This window comes from Phocoena phocoena, chromosome 10, assembly GCF_963924675.1.
Source record: "Phocoena phocoena chromosome 10, mPhoPho1.1, whole genome shotgun sequence".
Taxonomy (NCBI): Eukaryota; Metazoa; Chordata; class Mammalia; order Artiodactyla; family Phocoenidae; genus Phocoena; species Phocoena phocoena.
In genome coordinates, this window is record NC_089228.1 from 63,270,788 (window position 1) to 63,288,680 (window position 17,893).

General features: G+C 34.7%; 1 protein-coding gene across 1 annotated transcript in view; it reads right to left on the reverse strand.

Annotated features, from left to right (window-relative positions):
- The window catches only part of TINAG (tubulointerstitial nephritis antigen), a 94,617-nt gene that overhangs the window by 7,444 nt on the left and 69,280 nt on the right, over positions 1-17,893 (reverse strand). The window contains exon 10 of the mRNA XM_065885389.1: positions 8,151-8,196. Within this exon, the coding sequence (XP_065741461.1) occupies positions 8,151-8,196 (46 nt within the window). The remainder of the gene's footprint in view (positions 1-8,150; positions 8,197-17,893) is intronic.

A 17,893-nucleotide genomic window follows, 5' to 3' on the forward strand; every position in this document is an offset into this window, starting at 1 on the left:
AGGTAGGTTTATTCCTAGGTATTTTATTCTTTCTGTTGCAATGGTAAATGGGAATGTTTCCTTAATTTCTATTTCAGAGTTTTCATCATTAGTGTATAGGATTGCAAGAGATTTCTGTGCATTAATTTTGTATCCTGCAAATTTACCAAATCCATTGATTAGCTCTAGTAGTTTTCTGGTGGTATCTTTAGGATCCTCTATGTATAGTATCATGTCATCTGCAAATACTGACAGTTTTACTTCTTCTTTTCCAATTTGTATTCTTTTTATTTCTTTTTCTTCTCTGATTGCTGTGGCTAGGACTTCCAAAACTATGTTGAATAGCAGCGGTGAGACTGGACATTCTTGCCTTGTTCCTGATCTTAGAGGAAATGCTTTCAATTTTTCACCATTGAGAATGATGTTTGCTGTGGGTTTGTCATATATGGCCTTTATTATGTTGAAGTAGTTTCCCTCTATGCCCACTTTCTGGAGCGTTTTTATCATAAATGGGTGTTGAACTTTGTCAAAAGCTTTTTCTGCATCTATTGAGAAGATCATATGGTTTTTATTCTTTAATTTGTTCATATGGTGTATCACACTGATTGATTTGAATATATTGAAGAATTCTTGCATCTCTGGGATAAATCTCACTTGATCATGGTGTATGATCCTTTTAATGTGTTGTTGGAGTCTGTTTGCTAGTATTTTGTTGAGGATTTTTGCATCTATATTCATCAGTGACATTGGTCTGTAATTATCTTTTTTTATAGTATCTTTGTCTGGTTTTGGTATCAGGGTGATGGTGGCCTCATAGAATGAGTTTGGGAGTTTTCCTTCTTCCGCAATTTTTTGGAAGGGTTTGAGAAAGACAGGTGTTAGCTCTTCTCTGAATGTTTAATATAATTCACCTGTGAAGCCATCTGGTCATAGACTTTTATTTGTTGGAAGATTTTTAATCACAGTTTCAGTTTCATTACTTGTGATTGATTTGTTCATATTTTCTATTTCTTCCTGGTTCAGTTTTGGAAAGTTATACCTTTCTAAGAATTTGTCAATTTCTTCCAGGTTCTCCATTTTATTGGCATAGAGTTGCTTGTAGTAGTCTCTTAGGATGCTTTGTATTTCTGTCGTGTCTGTTGTAACTTCTCTTGTTCATTTCTAATTTTATTGATTTTGGTCCTCTCCCTCTTTTTCTTGATGAGTCTGCCTAATAATGGTTTATCAATTTTGTTTATCTTCTCAAAGAACCAGCTTTTAGTTTTATTGATCTTTGCTATTGTTTTCTTTGTTTCTATATCATTTGTTTCTGCTCTGATCTTTATGATTTCTTTCCTTCTGCTAACTTTGGATTCTGTTTGTTCGTCTTTCTCTAGATCCTTTAGGTGTAATGTTAGATTGTTTATTTGAGATTTTTCTTGTTTCTTGAGGCAGGCTTGTCTAGCTGTAAGCTTCCCTCTTAGAACTGCTTTTGCTGCATCCCATAGGTTTTGGATTGCTGTGTTTTCATTGTCATTTGCCTCTAGGTATTTTTTGATTTCCTCTTTGATTTCTTCAGTGATTTCTTGGCTCTTTAGTAACGTATTCTTTAGCCTCCATGTGTTTGAGTTTTTTACGTTTTTTTCCCCTGTAATTGATTTCTAATCTCATAACATTGTTGTCAGAAAAGATGCTTGATATGATTTCAGTTTTCTTCAATTTATTGAGGCTTGACTTGTGACACAAGATGTGATCTATCCTGGAGAATGTTCTGTGTGTACTTGAGAAGAAAGTGTAACCTGTTATTTTTGGATGGAATGTCCTATAACTATCAATTAAATCCATCTGGTCTATTGTGTCATTTAAAGCTTGTGTTTCCTTATTAATTGTCTGGATGATCTGTCCATTGGTGTAAGTTAGGTGTTAAAGTCCCCCACTATTCTTGTGTTTTGTCGATTTCCTCTTTTAGAGCTGTTAGCAGTTGACTTATGTATTGAGGTTCTCCTATGTTGGGTGCATATATATTTATAATTTTTATATCTTCTTCTTGGATTGATCCCTTGATCATTATGTAGTGTCCTTTCTTGTCTCTTGTACCATTCTTTATTTTAAAGTCTATTTTATCTGATATGAGTATTTCTACTCCAGCTTTCTTTTGATTTCCATTTGCATGGAATATCTTTTTCCATCCCCACACCTTCAGTCTCTGTGTGTCCTTAGGTCTGAAGTGGGCTTCTTGTAGACAGCATATATATGGGTCTTGTTTTTGTATCCATTCAGTGAGTCTGTGCCTTTTGGTTGGAGAATTTAATCCATTTACATTTAAGGTAATTTTCCATATGTATGTTCCTATTCCCATTTTCTTAATTGTTTTGGGTTTGTTTTTGTAGGTCTTTTTCTTCTCTTGTATTTCCCACTTAGAGAAGTTCCTTTATCATTTGCTGTAGAGCTGGTTTGGTGGTTCTGAATTCTCTTAGCTTTTGCTTGTAAAGCTTTTGATTTCTCCATTGAATCTGAATGAGATGCTTGCCGGGTAGAGTAATCCTGGTTGTAGGTTCTTCCCTTTCATCACTTTAAATATGTCATGCCACTCCCTTCTGGCTTGTAGAGTTTCTGCTGAGAAATCAGCTGTTAACTTTATGGGAGTTCCCTTGTATGTTATTTGTCATTTTTCCCTTGCTGCTTTCAATAATTTTTTCTTTGCCTTTAATTTTTTGTCAATTTGATTACTATGTGTCTCAGTATGTTTCTCCTTGGGTTTATCTTGTATGGGACTCACTACACTTCCTGGACTTGGGTGGCTATTTCCTTTCCCATGTTAGGGAAATTTCAAACTATAATCTCTTCAAATATTTTCTCAGGTCCTTTCTCTCTCTCTTCCCCTTCTGGGACCCCTGTAATGCAAATGTTGTTATGTTTAATGTTGTCCCAGAGGTCCTTAGGCTGTCTTCATTTATTTTCATTCTTTTTCTTTATTCTGTTCCACAGCAGTGAATTCCAACATTCTCTCTTCCAGGTCACTTATCCGTTCTTCTGCCTCAGTTATTCTGCAATTGATTCCTTCTAGTGTATTTTTCATTTCAGTTATTGTATTGTTCATCTCTGTTTGTTTGTTCTTTAATTCTTCTAGGTCCTTGTTAAACATTTCTTGCATCTTCTTGATCTTTGTCTCTATTCTTTTCCCACGGTCCTGGATCATCTTCACTACCATTATTCTGAATTCTTTTTCTGAAACATTTCCTATCTCCATTTCATTTTGTTGTTTTTATGGGGTTTTATCTTGTTCCTTCATCTGGCACATAGCCCTCTGCCTCTACATCTTTTCTATCTTTATGTGAATGTGGTTTTTGTTCCACAGGCTGCAGGATTGTATTCTTCTTGCTTCTGTTGTCTGTCCTCTGGTGGATAAGGCTATCTAAGAGGCTTGTTGAAGTTTCCTGATGGGAGGGACTCATCTGGTTACATCATTTTAGGTCATGTTTATTTTTAATTCCCCATTTTTTCTTGTTACTATATAGAACTATAATTTGTTTCTTATATTTTTCTAATATCAAGAAAGCTTGTTAAATATGCTTACTGTTTCTAATAGTTTATTTATATATATATATATTTTTGATTTTCCATATTCATAATCATGTTATCTGCAAGTAACATCAGTTATATTTCTTTCCACACCCCCCTTTATTTTTTGTTTGTTTTACTGCACTAGGTGGAACCTTCAGTAAAATTTTGATAAAAATGTTGACAATGAATGTTTTATTTTTCAGTAATAAGGGAAAAGCATTCAGTATTTTACCATTAATTATGATGTTAGCTATAAGGTTTTTGTGGATAAAATTTATAAGGTGAAGGAAGGCAGGTTCTACTCCCAATTTTCAGAGGTTTTAGATCATAAATGACTTCTTTGGTCAGCAGAATTCTAAAATGACCTCCAAATTCCTCCTCCCTGGTGTATTTTCCCCATATAATCCTTTCCATTTGAGTGTGGGAAGGACCTGAGGATATAATGGGATATCACTTTTGTGATTAGGTTATGTTATCTCACAAAGTTGAACAGATTTTGAAGATGTGATTCAAATTCCCAATTAACTGACTGTGAGTTAATTAAAAGGGAGATTATTCTGCCTAAGCTAATCATGTGAGCCCTGTAGAAGAGAGTCTAGAAATCAGAAATTGTTTTCTCCTAATGATCTTGAAGTTACCATGTTTGGAAAGGATTTATGAGAGTACCTATGAGGGGGCAGGTGGCAAAAAAAAACTGTTATTATTGCATCTTCTGTACAACTTAAGATAATCATGTTTATTTTTCCATCTTTAGTCTGGCATGTAGAGGAACTATATTCATTGCTTTTACATGTAAAACTAACTTTGCAGTCCTGCAATAAACCTCACTTGATCATAGTATATTGTCCTTTTAATATATTTTACAGATGTAATATTTTGTGTAGAATTCTGTGTCCATAAGAGATATTGCCCAGTAGTTTTCCTTTCTTGTGTTGTCCCTGTCAAGTTTTGGTATTGGTCTTATGCTGGTTCATGAAGTGTGTTGGGAACTGTTTTTTCTCTATTTCCTAAAAGATATTGACATAAAATTGATTTCATTTGTCCTTTAAATGTTTGGAAGGATTTACCAGTGAAGCAATTAGAGACTGGTGTTTTCTGTAAGAGTTTCTTTTTAATACAGAATCAGCTTTTCAAATAGTATTATAACTAGACTTTTCTATTTTCACCTTGTGTGAGTTTTGATGCTTTGCTTTCCAAGGAGTTTATTCATTTCATCTATATTTTCAAATATATTGGCATAATGCTTGCATAGCCTCTTATATTACCTATTTAATATCTATTGAAACTGAAGAAAGTCCTCTTTTTTCATTTCTATGTTAAATTTTTTCCTCTCTTGGTTTCTTTATGATTCTTCCTAGGAATTTAATCTTTTCAAAGAATCATATCTTTGCCCTCTTGATATTCTCTATTGTATGTCCATTTTTTTCCATTGATTTCTGCCCTTCTCCTTTTCACTCCCTTCATTCTATTTTTTGGAGGTCTGAGTTCTTTATCTAGTTTACTGGATTATTATTTTCAACTTTTCCTTTTTTAATATATGCATTGATTTTAACCTTTCTTTTTTTCAAATACATGCATCTTCTATTACATTAAGTACTGCTTTAGCTAAGTAACACAAGTTTTGACATAGCACACTCTGTAAAATTTCAATCCTTTCAGTTTGTTGAACTTACCTTATGACCCAGCATATGGTCAACTTTGGCAACTATTCCATATGCACTAAAAGAATGTATATTCATTAATAGTTGTATCTAGTATTCTATGAATTTTAATTACATAAAGCTAGCTAATAGGTTTTTTTTAATCTTCTATATCTTTACCTATATTTTAGCAGCTTACTCTATGAAATAATAAGTAGGATGCGTTGAAATATACAACAAAATTGTGGATTTGTCTTTCCCTTTTCTTCTGTAACTTTTGCTTTATATTTTTGATGCTGTGTTATCTTAGCTTTTGTTTGAATGAAAATGTTTCTGATTTGCCTTCTCTGAAGAAAGTTGCCACTGGATATAAAATTCTAGTTTCTCTTACTTAGAGTTTATTGAGCTTCCGAAGTTAGGTTGGTGTCTTTCTATTTTGGAAAACTTTTGGTCATCAGTTCTTCAAATATTGGTTCTGCTTCATTCTCTCTCTCATCCTTCTGAGAATACAGCTACATGTATGTTAAAACATTTGATTGTGTCCCATCCGTCTCTTCCCAGTGTTCTGGATTTTTCATTATATTTTCCTCTGTGTACTGCAAGTTGGATATATTTTATTGCATTTATTTAAGATATCTAATTCTGCCTGCTATTTAACCCATACGGTGAGTTCTTTATTTCAGACATTGCACTCACACCTACAATAATTCTTTTCTTTTTGTGTGTTGAAATCATTTGTTGAAATTCTCTATCTTTTCATTCATATTTTAAAAATCTTTTACAATGGTTATTACATCTATTGCTTCTATTGATAGTTTTTTCCCTTGGTTATTGGTCACATTTTTCTGCTACACGTCTCAAAATGTTTAAATGCATGCTGCATACTTTGTCATAATAATTACAGTTGTCCCTTGGTATCGGTGGGGGATTGGTTCCAGGGGACCCCTCTCTCACTGCACCAAAATCCACAGATGCTCAAGTCTGCCAACTAAAAACTGACACCTGACATCTGCCTCTACAAGGATAAAGTCATTAGCCACTTCAGTCTCTGAGCTTCAACACACCTGAAAGGAGCTCAGGGTGGAGATCAGGAATGAGGCACACTGTGCTCTGGGAAAAACTGGCAGAACAGGCCTTTAGATAATTAGATATTTTCAGAAGAAGATTTTATGAGTCCAAATTCTTGCATCTTCTCATATATAGAAAAGCACTAAAATCCTGAACGGCGACATCTGCTTCTTGTGACTAGCAGTAACCTTCATGAAACTAGCAGCAACCTTCTGCAAAAATGTATGCTTGATTACATGTATTCCCCTGTCACTAAAATCATATATATATACAGACCTCTTCCCTATCTCTTCTGAGCAGTTCTTCAGAGCTATCTGAGATGCTGTCTCCTGAGCTATAGTCCCTATTTTGCCCCAAATAAAACTTAACTCACAACTCTCACATTGTGCAATTTTTTTAGTTGACAAGTCCCTTATTTAAAATGGCATAATATTTGCATGTAACCTACACACATCCTCTCGTATGCTTTAAACCATCTCCGGGTTACTTATAATACCTAATGCAATGTAAACGTTATGTAAATAGTTGCAAATGCAAAGTGATATGTAAATAGTTACCCGTGTACAGCAAATACAAGTTTTGCCTTTTGGAAATTTCTGGAATTTTAAAAATATTTTTGATCCACAGTTGGTTGAATCTGTGGATGCAGAACCCTCAGATATGGAGGGCGGACTACATAGAGATTGACACTGAGATTATTTTCCAAAGAAGGTTAGTCTTTTCTTCTCCTAGAGAGATATGGTAAGGGACTAATCCCCTCAATTTAGTAAAGAACTGAGTAGGATCAGGGCTAGAGAAAAGTTTTGGTTAAACTTAATTGCACCTGGTTTCAAATATTTCAGGGCTGTACCTACCATGTGTGTGTTTCAGGCTCTTTTCAGGCTTCTCCTACCCCGGGTTTGGCAATGCTGTAGATGATTTCACTCTGCCGTCCCCCCACCCTTAACTACTCACATTATTCTGCATTCAGAAATATTCCAGGAGGCTCAAATAATATATTCTCTTTCACATATCATAAATGTTAACTATTGAACACTAATTTTATTGACTATCTCAAGCTATTTTAATAAGGAAAATGATACTTAAGAAAGCTCAGTTCAAATACAAAGAAACATCATTCTACTCAAAAGCATAACACCTCCATATGTCAACAAGACAAATACGAGTGGTGACCACATACTTGGGTGATTGATTTTTGTGAGTGCCTTGTGGAGAAATCTAATTAACAAGAGCCACTTGAGTGAGCACATGCCCTAATATTTAGTGTTTTATAAGTTATAATATGCCCTGTAATGCATACATTCAAGTTCAAATTCTATGATGAATATCATTACCTAAACTTTATTTCTGGGGGAAAAAAGGTATATAATATAAGGACCTGGGATAATTTTCTTTATTGTAATCAACTGAATATTTGAGATAATATATTCCAATCTTCTTCAAACTTTCTTACATATAACTTCTATTATTTTTTTAGACTAGATATTAGTTTTTTCTCAGTAAAGAATCATGTGTTAGCTATAGTTGGCAAAAACAAAACTATATATATTTGATAATAACATTACAAAAGCATCACCCATAGCAAAAATAATGTAAGAATACAAAGTTGATTGACACATATGTGAGAACTCTAATCATTTCTTTAATTTTAATATAGGTGATAATAGAGCAAAAGTTATTCTGTTGATTCTCATTTTGAAAAATAATACTGATTCATCTGTTAAAATTTGAGATAAGAGGAGTTGTAAAATGTTACTATAATATAAATGATTATAATGGATTTTCTGTTGGAGAAAATATCAGTATTACAAATTATATTACAGTGACTTAGGATATGACTAAATTATACAAAGCTGGGAATACAGATGATTCTAAAATACTCACTTCACAGTAGAAATTTAATTGAAAAGCATTACATACCCAAAATTTTTCTTTCCGCCCTTTTGCTCCTCTCAGTGTGCCCCATCTAAAAATAACAATAAAAAACATGATTTAAAATGTTTGAGTTGCATCTTGATAAAATTCAAATTATTATCAGAATTATATCTTTTCTTTTCTCTTTGCCTCACTATGTTTTATTATGGAACTGTCATCATTGCCTACAGAAATGTGCATGTATCATTTTTGTTTTAACCAAAACTTCATTGACTTCTTCAGAATATACTCATCTATGTCCAAATGGCTTGAAATCAAACTCTTTGACCAAAGGATATAAGTCTTAGGGCAGCAGGGATGCAGGGGTTTTGAAGTACTTAAAGATGCCTCCCCTCTTCATATCTCACCTTCTGAAACTCTGCTTAAAATCTCCAAGACTACTGATAAAAAACATAATGTAAATTAAGATAACTGTTGTAGAAAAGAGCATTTATGTAAAAATATTCATATGCATATATTATTCTAGAAAATGGCTGTATGCCTAATGTGGCATTTCTATATATACATGTACATATGGAGATCAAATACTATATTCTCAGTACTGAGCCATTCTCAATGTAGCAGATAACAGTTCATAAAATATACAAGCCTACAATACCTCATTTCTTTTCTCTTGACTAAACCCAGTGACATAGATGTTACTAACATGTTCTATTTACTAACGAAATATCAAGACCTGTCCAAGATCACAGAATGTTGTTGAGCCAGCATTCCAAATTTCATGTTTTTAACATGCCATATTGAGTCTCTTGTAAATATACAGTCCCCAACTACAGTGTGTCCTGAATGACATCAGTTTTATGTGGAGAAAGTATACTGATCACCACTTTCATGCACTTTGCTGGATTATGAGAAAATAATCCTGCCCACTTCAATTCATTCCTAATACCCCAAATCTCAACATCAGAGTGGTATGCCATTGTATTAAAGAACATTCTGGAAGAGGTACAAATTTGTGGTTCAAATATTTTCAACATATTCATTTGCCAGAAAGCTGTTTTTCATAGGGTATAAAATAGAATGATGGCACCACAGCATAGAAGTATTGCTTAAAGATGACAGGTTTATTGTAAGGATCTTGGGGCATTCAAGAGAGTATGCAATAATGCATTTGGATCCTTTGGTATGAGAGTGAGGGAAGAAAAAAGTGATTTGGGAAATAGGAAAACACTAAAGAACAATTTTTCTTTAGTTTATTCCTGATGGAGACTAGGACTGGTAATTGCACTGATTGCCATGTCTTTTTTAGTTATCTATGCACAGAGCAGTGGACTGAAACACTTTAGGGTTTCAAATATTCTAGCCGCTTTAACATGTAAGTTCAAACTGGTTCAGTTTTCAAAATCATTTTGCAGTTTTGTGATTGTACCTACCTCCTTGTAACTTTTCTAAAAAAGCTATAACCATTGAAAAAATTTACCAGTCATACTATGTGCCCCCAAATCTTCTAAGGTCATTATGTACTTCAAGCAGTGACCATAGCTGAAACCTTGAGTTGCTCATTTTTTACTCATGGCTTTTATGACAATTTCAGGAAGCCTGTACCACTCAAGCAAACTTCCTTTCAGGAAGTCTGAACACTAGTTACTTTAGCTATTTACATGAAATACAAAATATCAATACAAGACTAAATCAGAAAAATTTAAGGAATCGTATGACTCCAAAACAATACAGGCAGGAGAGGATCCCCATATCTGAGATCCCACCAGACATGGTGAGAAGTTGAGATCCATCTTGCTTGAGGCACTAAGGAGCCTCATAAGAAAGAACTCCCAATCAAGAATGAGGTATTCAGACATGACAAGCTCAATCCAGTAATTAAGCCCTCATCAAAAGTGAGGAAGAGCCATTGAGAGTATGATTTGTTCCCAGCCACTCAGATACATCCAAACTTAGCTCCACACTGAACTCAGCTAAGTTTGGGGTTGGGGGAGAAGCAAGTCAGACTTGTTATTAAAATCTGATAGAGTTATTTCACTAAAAACTGTATATTCCATAAAACACTTTAATGATAATCAAATAGAGGGTAATACCAAAAGTGAATAAAGGTTTCTTTCCCACTTTGTAAGATATTTCTAACTTCCTGGGCTCCACCGCATTGAGAATGGTACATGGGAAGACAAAGTAGTATAACAGAGGGAATTGGAAGACATACAGGCAAAATACACTATGAAGTAAGTATTGCATTTATTATTAAGTCCATTTTAGATACTACGAGGCACTTTCAGAAATATTGAGACATTGTTTTGGGGCAAGATCCACAAGTGCATATAGGGTTAAGATTTACCAAAATGATGACTACACATAATTCCATTAACAGCAGATCAAAGACTAACTACAGTGGACCCTTGAACAATATGGGTTTGAATTGTGCAGGTCCACTTATACAGGGGTTTCTTTAACTAAATACATATTACAGTACTATAGGGTCTGCAGTTGGTTGAATCCGTGGATGAGGACTATGGAGTTAAAAAAGTTACATGCAGGATTCCAAATATGTGGGTCAGTGGCCCTTAACCCTAGCATTGTTCAAGGGTCAATTGTAATTCTAAGGAAACATTTCCTCACAAAGGAGGAGAGGCACTTCAGAATGTAGTTGTATAATTTTTCTTATTGTAGTATTATCAAATAAGTTAAAAGTGGACTAAACTACTTTATTTTGGAGATATCTAGGAAACACGAACTATCACTTTTGTTCAAATGGTCATATTTTTCACATGTTCCTATATATTTTGTTATGATTATCTAAATAATATTTTTAATGATATAATAGCATTATTATCTTGCAAATCTATCAACTCTTTGGAGTTGCTATAAATTTCTTTTCAGGAAGTGCTGCTGTTTATTATAACCTTAAGATGCATTACTTTGAGCACCATTTTTAACCCAGGGAGAATGCCAGCATTAAAATTATTATAAACATTCTCAAAATGGACAGAAAAAGTTATTCAAGGCTTCAAATAAAGGTGAGGGAGGAAAAGGAAAATAAGTCTGCTGAAGCTGATAGTTTCAGGGGCTTGGATGCTTGTGAAAAAAATTATAAACAAAGGATGTGGACCTTTATGCAAAATTCAGTTGGAAAGACAATACCACAGCTCATCACAGAAGCTAATGTTCAGTTTCCCTATGTTACAACCTCTGTGTCAAATGAGAAGCAAGTTTCATCCATCAGAGGGTCTAATGTTTGCACTGCGACCTTCAGCTATCTTTTGTTTCCTCTATCTTCAGTAGACTGTTCCTCAGATGGTAATCAAATATCCCATAAAGTCGCAAAGGAGTGTTGTAGAAAAATAGGTGAGTGGGTTATTTTCTAAATACCCCAGGTTCTGAACAACTGGGAAAAATCACTTGACCACAGGTAATTTTTCATTGGCTTAAGAGTGAATTCATGTAATTAAAACCTTTATCCAAACAAAGATAAATGTTAACTAGTACAAAACAAGAAGACTACTATTATTCATTTACAGAGAGAGTCTCTCTATTTTTGACCTAAGAAGGGCATTTTTCCCATATATATACTTTCCTGAATTGTGGTATTGATTGTACCAATAGGTTGAAAATTTTAGAAATATGTATATATTTTCACAAATACCTTCTTGTCAGGCAGTGGGTGTCTTTGAGGACATGAGGATTTACATTACAGTCATACTTGCTCTAAGCCTATGTACACACTTCTTTCCTTCCATTACACCTCTTCATTTAGGACTATTCAAAAACATTTGTTTAGACGAACCAGAACCTTAGCCGTCTTCTGCCGAGATTGTTTCCTTAAACTTGTTCAACTAAAACAACTGTACAGGGACTCCCTGGTGGCGCAGTGGTTAAGAATCCGTCGGCCAATGCAGGGGACATGGGTTTGATCCCTGGTTCCAGGAAGATCCCACATGCTGCAGAGCAACTAAGCCCATGTGTCACAACTACTGAGCCTGTGCTCTAGAACTTGTGCTCTGCAAAAGAGAAGCCACCGCAACAAAGAGTAGACCCTGCTCGCCACAACTAGAGAAAGCTCACACACAGCAACAAAGACCCAACACAGCCAAAAATAAATTAATTAATTAATTTAAAAAAATAAAACTACTGTACTACAGGTTCACCAGCTGGAGAGACCTTAAGAGCAGCTGTTCTTGCCTTGAGGGATTCAATTGCCTATGAACTTATACTATTCTTTCCATTTTTTTCTACCTCATTAAATTAAATCATTTCCACTATTTGTTAAGACACATTAATGCTCCTTTTCCTTACAATTTAGTGACTCCTGGGGAAATGCTGGTATTGGAAAACTCCAGGCAGCTCGCAGCTCATTGCCATATTACCTGATGATGCCTGAGGAGCGATGGTTCCTACACTGAGTCTATTGCTACATCTCTCACTTCAAGCACATGATCACCTAAGCTCTTCCTTCTGGATTATTCTTATATGCTCATTTTTAGGTAGTTCTGGAAACACTACTTTTTGCATAATATTAAACGTTTTTCTTGGAGATACCATAAATTCTGCAAAGTAAACTTTAAAGAATGATGTAAGATTTTGTATGGCTAAGGTCCTTTGAAAAGGATGTTGTTCTTTTCAGACAACGGTGCTAAACAATACTAGACCTCTTAAAACCCTATTTTAAGCTCTGCCTAGATAGTAAAACAATTGGAACTGAATAAGTACTTTGTATAAGACTTTAAATGATATTTATTTTTCTCTTCCTTGGTTTTGTTTGATTTTGCCATTGAGGTCAATATATACAATGTGGTCGTATTAGACATGGTAAATAAGAGAAAAGTGAATATACAATTTTCTTAAAGTAACATTGATATTCCTATAAGTATCCCTTTTAATAATGAAAGTACAGCATCTCTTGTGTACTTCACCCATTTATTTCTGCCTTTATTCAGCAAACTACTCTTTAGTACAAAGAAAATGTATCTTCTACCTTCAAGAAGCTGATAATCTAATGGGAATGATGTTGGGAAGTAAAAACACAAACAAGTATAAAAATAATTTGAATTCTATAATTGCTACCTTTATAAAAGCATGTTTCACAATTTTTCTATGAGTTACAGGTGAGGAAATTAACTGTGGAGAGCAAAGACAACTGCCTTCACAGAGTGGAGTAGAAATTCTTCAGGTGGAAATGGGAGTGTAGAATTGTAGGTACAGTAAGTGCAAAGTCACAAGAGAGCCATGAAAACCTCATCTCAGCCTATTCTTAGAGCAGCACTTGGTTCAGTGTGACTGGAGAACAGAGGTGGGAGTGGCTGGAAATAAATTTAGAAAAGGAGATTTGGCTCAGCCCGTAAAGAGCACTCAAGGCTACCGAGCTTGGCATTTATAAAGTGATGGTAAAGAGTCATCCACATATGGGACGTGACATGATCCAGATAGTTTTTCACAGAGGCAACTCTGGTGTTAGCATAGGGATAGATTCCAAGGGGGAGGAGATTGAAAGATTAAGATGAATATTTTCATTAAAGCAAGACATAATGAAATGCTGAATAAGAATGTAAATTCTCTCAAGCAAATGTTGATTCTTTTAACAGTTGTGTCTCCAACATCTGAGATAGTGACTATCACACAGGAAACCCTCCATAGATATTTTTTGAGCAAGTACACTGGCAGTGGGAATGAAAAGGAAGGCACAGATTTGAGAGCTATTTTGGAGATAAAACGGAGGAATTTATTGGCTAATTTATTTTGACTGAAAGGAAGAAGAAGGAGTCAAGGTTAACTGCAGGATTTCAAGGTTGAATGAGTAGGGAGGTACATCAAATGCGGCAAATCTTGGGGTACACTTCACACTATAGAGAGATGTGTTCCTGATGACCAGGTTGATTGATCATCACCAAGACTAATTACAGAGTTGCTTCACCTTCTTTTGAGTGGTTCTGCATATAAACCTTTAAATTCATGGATTTTCAGGGTTTCTGACAGGTAAAACACTGAAGGAACCAAGGAAAGCTGATAATTAGAAATAATTGTGAAAGAGACTTTCTGCAGAGTGAGGAATTCTTCTGTGACAAGAACAATTATTTCTAACTCACATGTCAGGATCATATTTGCTTAGGAATCAACTTCTTTAAAGCAGATCTCACCTCCAGCTAAGAATTCGGAGTTACAAGAAGAAAAAAAATTACTTTATATTGATGGTAGGCATATTACACTGTAGCCCAATCATCTAGATCAAAATGTTGCAATGCTTCTGGTGATCTGTTACTTCTGGGGTCACAGCATGTACCCAATAGACTGACAAGAGGAATTCAAACTCATGTTTTCTGGGCAGACCAATTCCATATTAGTGAATATAGATCCAGACAGATAAAAAGCAAAGTTTCTAAACGGTGGACATGTAAAGAAACTTGATGCAGTACAGACAACTAGAACAGGAAATTTTGGAGGAAAACAGGGAACAGATACATAAGAGAGACTGATATGAAACTCCAACCCTTCTTATTAAGGAAATGAAAGTCAGATAGGATACAAGTATAAAGAAACCACCAGATGAGTTTCAAGTCAATAACAGTGATATGACTACTCTGGATATAGGACTTTACTTCTAAAGGTGAGACAGCAGATAGATGATTAGGTCTCTTTAACACAAAGATTTGAAAGATAACTGCAGTAATAATGAAGCAGAGATACACAGGCTTTTTTTGTCTTATGAATGTTCTAGCAGAGACACTTAGTAACTTTATTCAAAAAAATACTCAGGCTTGGTGAGCGTGGCAGTGTTGAATATGACGAGAGCCATCACAAAGTGCTAATTAATGCTAGATCAGAGATGAATGAAAATAGACAGCATGGGAAAGCAAAATAAAATGAGGGTCTTACCCATTCCCCTTCACTTTCTACTGAAACGAAATGTACATTAAGCCAGGGTGCACTGAATCTAAGACTGGGTACTTTTATTGATGCATTCTGCCAAGGAGCTACAAACTTTATCATTGATTGAAGAAGTAGATGGAGATTTCTGAAAGATAATTATTTTGTATGAAAATGTCAGAGAAGATTGTGTGTACTGTGCGCTCCTCACTTATTAATCATCCAAACAACACTGTTTATTGAACTGCTGACATATTGCTTACACTACCCTCTCTTAATATTTCAGGAAGCAAAAAGATTGCTGAGTATACTGTCACATTTAATTTGACCTATAAAAAGGATTATGGAGGAAATTGATGACAAGGTTGTACCCAGTTTATGTTCTGGTCAGAATGATCTGCTGTGAAACTGGGAGAAGTATCCCAGAATATGTGTTAAGATGTCCACACCATGTGAAATATACTGGAGAGAGATTGCAGAACCCAAACTGTCCATCATCGTCAATGACAAAGAACTAGGGTAATATCTAATGATGACACACCATGAGGGAAAACTTCAGCCCTTTGATGTTAGGAATAGAAATGGCTTTCTATTTTCTTATAAAATCTTAGCACTGAAAGGAGACTTCAGGGGTTGGAGTATATGACTCACAGGCTAAATCTGGCCCACAGCCTGTTTGTTTGTTTTTTAGTTATTTTTTTTAATTGAAGAATAGTTGATTTACAATGCTGTGTTAGTTTCAGATGTACAGCAAAGTGACTCAGTTATGGAACAGTCAAGCTCATTCTTCTATAAATTATCTATATCTACAAATGACAGAGTTGAATAGTCAAGACCATACAGTTCCCCAAATTAATCTGACTTTAATCCAATTTCTTTGCTTCATAGATAAGGCAACTAAAGCCCCAAGAGGTTAAGTAACAGTTCAAAATTATATGGTAAGTGACTAAATTGTCACTAGTATCTAAGGAGCAACCTATAACATTAGTGACAAAAAGTAGGACCAGGAGAAGATAGAAATGGATGGAGTCATTTCCAGCTGTGAAGAGGAAGGGCATGATCAGCCTTGACTAATTTGCAGAAGATACCAAGAAGAAAGGGGCACACCTGAGAGAAGAGAAAGAGATAATGCCAGGGTTTACCTTTTGTGTCTTCATACAGGAGGTTTGGAAGGGGAAGGATTCTAGACAACCATAGAAAGATAAAGCTGGTGATGGTGAACAAGATGGACTAAAATGAAAAAGTGTGGGGCAGGCAGAACAGCTTGGTCATGATAACAATATTCCAATCAGGGTTGCATTCATCACATCCAACCAACTCATTTATATCCAAAAATGTAATGACCCTAATGATTAGAATCATGAGGATGGAAAAGAATAATATTTGTTACATTTATTTTGAGGATCAAAGTAAATCAAATTTGTCACTTAGTATCACAAATAGTACTCATTCATCATCTGTGAAATTCATTTTTTCTGCAACCTTTCCCCTTTTAGGGTAACATAGACTTGGCCCTACCTTCTCTTTAGTCATATTGAAGGAGTCCGTCATATCCTACATGTTTCTGTTCAAAGGAGACATTATAAATCACCATAGCAACACACGCCTTTTAAGAAAATCTCCCAGTTCATTCACTCATCAGAATTGTCCTGTAGATTATGTTTTCTGGAGCGTAAGATAAAATCCCGATCTTAGATTCCAACATGGTAAGCTTGTATTATATACTTTCTAAAAATGTGCTGTGATTATCCTGAAAGTGCTCTCTCTTTCAAGGGACAACCAATCCACATTTCTTCCTGACAAAAGAAGTCAGAAGCCACTCTACTTCCTATTCCCGATATCCCCCCAACACCACCACACATCAGGAAATTCACAAGCATATCCTTTACCTAACCTCCATTGTGAATTCTATCATATTTGAAATTTTAAGGACAACACCTACCACAGAAGGTATTCGCTTTTAAAACAGAATCACCAAAAGTAATGTATTAAGCTGAATTTCGAAGATAACCCTGTACCAGGGACTAATAATGCTCCATCACACAGGCCCCCCAAATCTTAAGTATCTACAGACATTAAAACTCATCTTAGCAAGAAAGTAAAGTATACTTTCCCAATAACTGGAAGCCATAATTTTTTATATTATTATTAATAACAGTAAATATTTACTGAATGCTTCCATACATCAAGCATACAAGTTCTGTATATGCATGATCCCATTTATTCCGCACAAGCATCATTTTATCCCCAGGTTATAAAAAGCTAAACACATCTCAGTAAATGGCAGCAAGAGATTTTTGATATAGATTGTCTGACTTCAACACACATACTCGTAACACTGTGTTGTGTCCCAGGGGTCTACTAAACAAGATTAGTATTGAAGCGGCTTGAGCTTAGCATCGATTCTGCAACTAGACAGCATGGGAATCTCTGGAAAATCTCTATCACTATACCCTCTTCTTTTACATTAGGTTATTGGGTAGATAAAATCCGGGTCCTTTACAGATCTTAGATGGATAAGATATTTTAAGTTTGAAAAGTAGTATATTCTTTAATCAATTTAATTAAATTATCCTTTTAATACTTCTTTTATTTTTAATAGTATTTACTACTAAAATACCTCAACCTGGTAATGAAAGTGAAATAAAATAACAGTTTAGCAGTCAAATAGCTTCATATTTAGAAGTTGCATTTAATAAAGATATAGAAATCTTAGGATATAGGGAAGAGAAAAAAAGTTTTATAAAAATGAAATCCTTGAAAAATAGCATTTCTCTAAAGAAAAATAAGTGCAGTATACTTAATAATAGTCTTTAAAAAGTAAGAAAGTTTATGTTATCTTCTTTATAAATAAAACATTCAAGTTACAATTAAGTTGCCCTGAGTTTGTTTGTTTTAATCTCATTAGGAAAATAACTAGA